The sequence below is a fragment of the Poecilia reticulata genome, linkage group LG11 (genome assembly GCF_000633615.1).
Source record: "Poecilia reticulata strain Guanapo linkage group LG11, Guppy_female_1.0+MT, whole genome shotgun sequence".
NCBI lineage: Eukaryota > Metazoa > Chordata > Actinopteri > Cyprinodontiformes > Poeciliidae > Poecilia > Poecilia reticulata.
The window spans coordinates 6,990,711-6,998,717 of NC_024341.1; the positions used below are offsets into that span (position 1 = coordinate 6,990,711).

Genomic DNA, 8,007 nt, shown 5'->3' on the forward strand with positions numbered 1-8,007 from the left:
GAATTAGAATTTAATTCATTTTGTTGTCAAATTTTTAGAAATTGTTTGTGTTTATGCTCATTTTATTCACTATCTTTTAACTTTTTTACGCCACATAATCTCTACTACTAAAAACGTGTTTCATTTTACCCCACTAAAAAGTATGCAGACCGTCACAACAATTTTACATGATAAAATCGAACGGCTTTGTTTTATCGCTGTAGCTCTCAGAAGGAATGTGGTTGTGGCCCAGGCTCGACTCTTTCTATTTGGTTTGTACAGGGGTGAATGAAAAGTGCTGAGTCACAATGAGTTTTCAAAAGTCTGGTAGGAAGTCCCGTCTTGTTTCAGGAGGATACACCCTTGCAGCAGGAAAAGCAACTGCATCCTGGGACAAAAACATAAAAAATAAAATCCAGCCATTATTATTTCTGCAAGTGTTTAGTCAGCATACAGTCCATGCATGCATTTCACTTGTTTATCTTTGGCTTTTAAATCTTTTTTTTTCCATATGGGTTAATCAGAAGAAATAAAGATCTGCAGCTCAAACCAAGAGCATTCCCCTCCTCCTTGCATGCCATTGGAAGCAACCTCGGTACAATCAACTGGAGCAATAACCCACATTCCCAGACATAGTAAAAATGAAATGAAAATGGACTTTGGCTGCAATACCCTGTTGTCTAGCGTTGCAAAGTAAAGCAATTCAATGTGTTTAAATGAATTGTTGGCTATCTTAACTGCCTCGAGTCACTTATCTTTGGTTATATCACAAACATGGGACGGGACTCAAGTCCACCAATCCGGTTGTGGAAGGCTGGAGGCTGTTATAAAAGCAGGCGTGGGGAGACTTCCAGACTCACTCCTCACTCCTCACGCTCCCTCTCTCATCTCGCTGCTGGGAAACGACCTCTCACCCTGAAACAATGGCCAAGGACATGACTCTGCTGTGGGGCTCCGGCTCTCCTCCCTGCTGGAGGGTCATGATCGCCCTGGAGGAGAAAGGCCTGCAGGGCTACAACAGCAAACAGCTGTCCTTTGAGAAGGGGGAGCACAAGGGGAAGGACGTGCTCGCCATCAATCCCAGGGGTCAGGTAGGTTCTTGTCATTCAATTCTGCGACACAGAAATTGTAATAAAACCTTTTTTTTGATGCACAAACTAATGCGTAGAGTTCTGGTCTGCAGAAAGTTCTCTGATTTTAAACATTATGCTCTCTGTCTTGAAGCTTCCTGCCTTCAAACACGGAAACGTCACCCTGAACGAGTCCTACGGCGCTTGCATATACCTGGAGGTGAGAACCTAGTTAAAGTTTTATGCAGCCATATGCCTCCAAAGAGTTAACAAGAGGGAAGAAGGGGGAGGGACGCTTTTCCCCTGTTGCATTCAGCGGAATCTTGCAGACAAAGAGACACCCTACACCACAGAGGGAGCAGAAACCAGAGCCTCCTTCATAACTTGTTGCTCATAAATTGTGCTTTTTTTTTCTTCCTTGTGTCTCCGACAACAGGAGCAGTTCAAGGGCCAAGGAAACAAGCTGAAGCCCGAAAACCAAGCCGAAGTTGCACTGATGTACCAGCGCATGTTTGAGGGCCTATCGCTCTTCGACAAAATAAGTAAGCTCGCTTTGATGCTCAAGGAATTCAAAGTATTTCACTTTTATTGCACATTTAAGGATAAATGCTACCTTACTCCGACACCCTGAGGTCCACCTTGTAGGACTTTTGCACCAAGTTACACCTGGCAACGTCAAGCAACCTTAAAACCACTGAGAGTTGTCACGTCTTCAGTGGGCCTCCTCAGGAGGGAGTGGCGTTACATCAGATGCTCCCTCTTTCCTCATGAGAACCCGACTTGTTCAAAACAAAACACACACCTTGTTTGAGCAAATGAGGTCACGTCAAAAGCATAATGTTAATCCCACAGAGGATCACATGATAGCTGGTGTGCACAGATGAAGCCACGAGATGTTTGACCCCATTTCACAGGGTCGCAAGGAAATAACAGACATGACAAGGAGGTGCACGGCACGCCTTCGCCCCTTTTCCTCGTCTCCTTCCGTGACACTCCTGACCAATCCCGATCTATGTTGTACACAAGGAAATGGCAGCAATCATGGGGGTTGATGTTTGCCACACCAGGGAGTCGCTCTTGCTGATTGCATGTTTTTCTTTTCTCCCATCAGAACAATCCCTCTTCTACGATCGCTTCGTCCCCGAGGCAGAGAGGCACGACTCCGCCAAGCAGAGGTTCACCGGGCAACTGAAGGACGAGATCAAAATCTGGGAGGGGTACATGCAGGTAAGCAAGACGTCCTGCAAAAATCTTTTGGTCTGGTATTCGTTATTACCTTTTTACTTTTTGTTTTTCCTTTGGTATGGTTAAGACTGGAATGCCTTATTAGAAACTCATACAGAACTCATGTATGAGTTGCAGACATAAAAAACTCATACATGAGCATGAGGTATTCTGTGGACTTTTTCTTTGACTCTGTCGTTGCTTGTCTCGGGACACTTAAAAGAACACGACTACTCCTGACACGCTACCTTGTTTACTAAAAAACTGGTCTGACTGGTTGTTTCCACCTACCTGTGATTGGGTTATATATAAAGACACACAGACCAGCACTGACTGCAGTGTTAGTCCTCATGTCTTGACTGTCAGGATATAAGTGATGTAAAGGAACCTAGTTAAAAACATAATAAAAAACATATTGCTTTGTGTTCTTCTAGGCAACGGGTCCTTACCTTGCAGGAAAGAACTTTTCTCTGGCCGACGTCATCGTCTTCCCAGTGATCGCTTTTCTCTTCCGCTTTGGGTAAGCGGGCGAAATCATTCCAAATCGCGTCAAAATGAATGAAAGAAAAAGGAGCTGAAGGAAACGGTGACATTAAATCCTTTTCCTTTTTAAATTGCCTGCAGCTTGAATGAGGAGCACTTCCCTAAACTGGCAGCTTACCACAACACTGTGAAGGACAGACCCAGCGTCAAGAACACCTGGCCTTCCAACTGGAAGGACACTCCAGGAATGGATGCACTGAAGAACCTTTAAGCTGGAAACAATATTCCTTTTGCGTTTACTATGAAGCTACATATTCTGCTGCACTACTGTAGAGGTTTACATGTTAAACAGAAAACAGACAAACCCTTTGCTTTCACTGTTAGGTGCTTACCTGATACCATTTGTACTTAATTTCCTATAAAGATGTGTGTTTGGTGCTGTGACCAACAAAATAAATAGAACTGAAATTCATCTGTCTCCATTTTATCATTCTGATTGTGACACTTTGCATTAGCTTTTTCTCCAGGTCAATTTCTGAATGAGATATTTCCATTTATTGCCAGTTCTTGGAATAGGAAGAGCAGCCCCGACCCACGACTCCCCTATTCAGCTCCTTCAGACTAGCCAGAAGCAATTAGCAAACACCTGGTGGAACTGCTCATCATAGGAGAACTTCTCAGTGAAATGCTAATGAAAAACGTTAAAGCGTTAACAGAGGCGCCATGATGACTTCCTGAAGGCGGAGTTTCAGAAAGATTAGGAGTTTGTAAAGCAACACGGGTCCAATTTCAAGGTGGTAAATTACAAAGTAAGTTTACTTTTATTTTTTTATAACAACTGAATTTAACTTCCATGAGTTGGCCACTTTTCACTCCCATATATAATGTGACCACAAAATCATGATATTACAGCAAGTCCTCCGATTTTTGCATGATGTTTTTTTTCTGAACTGCTGAAATGGAGCATAGACCCACCAAAATTATTGAGATAAAGTCCTGAGTTCTATTCTAGATAAGTCATCATTGGGTTATTGGTGCAATTTGGTAAACCAGTTAAGCAGCCAGAACGTTTTCTCTATGTATGTAAATGACTAAAGATAGGATAACGGCAACTGAACACATATAGAAGTGAAAAAAATAGAACCTTTTGAGGTCCGTGTATTTTCAGGCAGTTCGTGTTTTTGTTTTCCGTTTAGAAAACCAAATCGGAAATCGTGTTTTATGCTCGCGCCCCAATCGAGCCCGTTATCCGATTCCCTATTTTGGTTTAGTAAACGAAAAAACGAGTCTATTTCCGTTTTTCATTTTTCATTTCAAACGAAAAACCGAACTGCCTGAAAATACACGAACCGAATCTCTATTCAGGTTGATGTTTTATCAAGGCACGGATTCTAGAACCATCGAGCAGGTGTCGCCCCCTGCAGGACAAACTGGTCTTTTGCAGAGAAAGTAGAGTTGGAGAGAAGGATGTCACGAAAAACTCCATGTTAATCATTTACTTTGTTTTGTTTTGTTTTTATTTTTTATTACTTTTCATTATGAAAGGCACACAAAAATTGTGGCTTTTAATAAAAAAAACAGACAAAAACAAATTCAGGATGAAAATGACCAAAAAGAATCCATAAAAAGTCACGGCGGAAGTAGTTTTGTTACAAAAACGAGCAATTTAAGAGCCAGACAGATGGAGGATATTGTTTTATTATTAATAAAGTTCTGGATTCATGAATTTAAAAGTGTAATAAGACCTGCAGAAAGTGCAAAATGACCTTTAGTGAATTTTTTGGGGGGTGAGGGGAAATTTTTTTCCATGAATAAATCAAGACAAAGTAGTGCATAATTGTAAAGTAATTTGTTGCATGTCAATTTTAATAAAAAATTCTACTGCCTCTTTTTCTGCATGCTGAACAGAGGACCTTTGAAACAGGAAAACACTCCGTTTCGAAACAGACACAGATTGTGTCTACAACGTGACACAATCCGACTGCGTAAACAGAATGTGAAGTAACTTGTCCTTTGATGTCTTTGTATTTGCAGAACCAGTTCTTTAAAAAGCAGAGGGAGACAAGCATTGTGTCCGCAGAAGAAGATGGGAAGCTCTTTGATTCTGGTGGGCCTTCTACTGGCCAGCAGCGTGTCCTTCAGTACAGGTAGCACACTAAAATGACTGACTACTTATTTTCAAAGTATCTATGACATTTATTCATCACATGTAAACTTTTGACTTCTCTTCCCTTCAGCATGCCCTAATGAACTTCAGGAGAACGTGGATTTTCCCGGATCAGACATAACGTTTCTCTACTCTCCTAGCGTGGAGCACTGTCAGCAGCTGTGCACCCAGCACCCTGCCTGCCTCTTCTTTACCTTCGTCAGGCCCGACTGGACCAGAGACAACAGGTAGGACACACACTTACTAAAATTATAGTTTAACAGAGGAAGAATTTCAATGAGAATTGCCCCAGAGAAGAAAAAAAAGGCAAAAATACACACATAACTGCATTAATATAATTAAAATATAAAATAATACAATTTAAAAAAATATGAAATTCAGATGAAAAAATATGATTTTTATTTAAAGATATTAGAAAAAAAAGGACTTAACTTTTTTATAGTGCAAATGCTTGTCTGTTTTATCTGCAACTGGTTTAAAGTATTTGAATATTACTAATATTTAAGATAGTTAATGTTTAAGTCCAGAATATTGAGCCACTGGTGGTTGAGGCCTTTTTGTAAATCAGTGACTTACATTTGTTATTATTAGTCTCTTTTTTAAAATTATTTATTTGCATTTAAATTTTTTTTATATTCTTGTGTTTTTAATAAAGTTGATGATGATTTTATTTTTATGTGCGTTGTATTTTATTTTCAATATATTTGTGTCTTTAATAAAGCTGATGATGATTAACGATGATGCTACTATCCCTTCATTCCCTTCAGGCACTTTTACTGCTACCTCAAATCCACCCCCTCTGGGCAGCCATCTTCCGAAACTCCTCTTTTGGGCGTCACGTCTGGCTTTTCTCTCAAGTCCTGCAATCCAGACTCAAGTAGGCTCACACACTAAGAATTACAGTTTAATGCTCAGGAAAAACAAAAAAACAAAACAGCAACACTGTATTAAGATTTTAACCAAAATTAGTAGAAGATTTCACCGGGAGGCTTGTCTATGCTAACCCTGGTTTCTTTAATATTCTCTGGTTTCTGCCAGAACCTTGTTTTTCGCAGATCTTCCAGAACGTGGACTTTCTTGGCGCAGACTACAGAACCTTGTTCACGCCCGACTATCAGGAGTGTCAGAGGGTCTGCACACAGGATCCTGGGTGTCAGTTCTTTACTTTTATAACAGGGGAGTTCTCAAACCTTAACATCAGGTAAAAGTTAATTATCTTCTCATTAAAGCTCTTGGTGCAGAGAGCGAGATCTTCAAGTAGAAATAAAGTGATGTGAAAAAAAAAACACTCAGCAAGGTTAACTATGAAAAATCTGTTGTTGCAACCTGGCTGAAACAGTAAAAAAAATAAATATAGATACATCATTGAACTTCAAATGTTTTTGCCCAATAAGTGTGGCACGTTAATGTAACCACCAGAGGGCGTGCTATAGTTTAAAATGAAGGGCAGTGACTGATGCTCATACATTGATGTGGATTATTTGAAAAATGTGGGCTCAACATTAGTTTAACATTTCTAAAGTCAAGTTCAGTTGAAATGTTGTAAACAAAGCTAACTGGCCACTACCTGCAGGCAGGGGCGCAACTACACATTATTCAGGTGGATTCAAAAACATAAATTGGCGCCTCCCCGAAGGAAGGTACGTCAGGGTGAAGGAGCGTAGAAAACATATGACCCAGGTTGCTTCCATATGTTTTCATGCCCACAGAAGACGATGAGTCTCTCAGTATACTGCACTGCGTTGCTAGTTTTTGTGTTGATATGTTTCTGATGATTACTTAAATTCTTGTAATATGTTCTACACAAGAGATCACACAGCAGGGCCTCTGAACATCTTTTCTCTGTCATTTAAATGTCTGTTTTCTTTGCTTCTAGATTCAAGTGCCACCTTAAGTTTAGCTGGAGTGTCCCGAGGACTCCTATTGTGGAAAAAAAGGCTGGAGTCACATCTGGATTTGCCCAAAAAACCCAACAGACTCAAGAACTTGAAACACGTAAGCAAATATCAAGAGCTAAGACGCTGGTCTTTTATTGTTGTGATTTTCATGGTGTTGAATTTTTTTGTTTTGTGCCATTTGCAGCATGTCAGAACCAGTTTTTTCCAAACACTGACATCCCGGGAAGCGACCTTGAGCAGCAGCAGTCTGTTTCCGTTGAGCACTGTCAAGTCCTGTGTTCGGCTCATCCAACGTGCAGTTACTTCTCCTTCAGCAGGTAGCAAATGGTTCCTTCATCATAGCTGTTCTGATTGGTCGATCAACTAAGACGTAGCACATTTAAAACCTTTTTAAATCTTTGTGATTCCTCAGTGATGACTACAAATGCTATTTGAAGAACAACCTCAGCGACTTGGCAGTTAAACCAAAAGACGGAACCACATCAGGCATACCGGCACACTTCTGTCAGCTTGATGACAGTACGTACCATGAGTCAACACAAACACTAAACATAGCCCACTTTCTGCTCTCAGAGATGGATTGAAGCAAAGTCCAAAGATGAAATAAACATTAGAGGTCTTTGACTTATGTCAAATTTAGCTATTTTAATTACTAATCCTACCTTAACTGTGCCCATTCTAGACTCGCATGTTGTTTTAACAGCAGAGATTTGACCAAATATGTCTTTCCTACCAGCCTGGGTCAAGCAGATCTATGAAGGTGTGGATTTCCGTGGCTCCGACATTCGATTCGAGCTGATGGATACGGCAGAGCTGTGTCAGTCGAAATGTGACGAGGACCCCAACTGTCTGTTCTACACCTACGTCGATGAAAGCTTCTCTGACCGTGCAGCATGGTACAGTATTCCTTATCCAAAGAGCTTTATTGAAATTCAGGTAGAAATTCACTGATGTTGAAACTTTGTCACTGAACCGATATTTCCTGTTGTCACTGCTGCAGGCGTCGCTGCTATCTGAAGAGGGTCATCACCATGCCAGCTCCTCCCAAAGTTAACAAACTAGCCAGTGTTGTGTCTGGCTTCAGCCTGAGGGACTGCAGAAAATCACTTGTTTAACAGACAGAAAGCTTTCAGAAATAAACTTTTATTTTTGTTTTGATGGAAATTTTCTGCTACCTTCAGACAAA

At 40.7% G+C, this 8,007-nt stretch overlaps 2 protein-coding genes across 2 annotated transcripts; both read left to right on the forward strand.

The window, feature by feature from the left end:
* The first annotated feature begins 828 nt into the window (after positions 1-828).
* On the forward strand, positions 829-3,228 carry LOC103472118 (glutathione S-transferase A-like). The gene is made up of 6 exons (XM_017307314.1): positions 829-1,070; positions 1,204-1,269; positions 1,486-1,591; positions 2,161-2,276; positions 2,708-2,793; positions 2,898-3,228. Exons 1-6 carry the CDS (start codon positions 903-905, stop codon positions 3,025-3,027), a joined length of 672 nt encoding a protein of 223 aa, XP_017162803.1. The 5' UTR covers positions 829-902; the 3' UTR covers positions 3,028-3,228.
* A 1,560-nt stretch (positions 3,229-4,788) lies between these two features.
* On the forward strand, positions 4,789-8,007 carry LOC103472119 (coagulation factor XI-like; the record flags this gene model as incomplete). The annotated part of the gene is made up of 9 exons (XM_008421508.2): positions 4,789-4,903; positions 4,994-5,150; positions 5,691-5,800; positions 5,962-6,124; positions 6,800-6,918; positions 7,006-7,138; positions 7,234-7,340; positions 7,558-7,717; positions 7,822-8,007. Coding segments are annotated over 9 exons (1,179 nt in total), but the record flags the coding sequence as incomplete, so codon positions are not given.

Excerpts from the sequence above, each read along its gene's own strand:
- LOC103472118 (XM_017307314.1), top strand. The coding sequence starts at position 903 with ATGGCCAAGGACATGACTCTGCTGTGGGGCTCCGGCTCTCCTCCCTGC. Across the intron at positions 1,270-1,485 it reads GCGCTTGCATATACCTGGAG|GAGCAGTTCAAGGGCCAAGG; the intron begins GTGAGAACCTAG and ends CTCCGACAACAG. Across the intron at positions 1,592-2,160 it reads ATCGCTCTTCGACAAAATAA|AACAATCCCTCTTCTACGAT; the intron begins GTAAGCTCGCTT and ends TTCTCCCATCAG.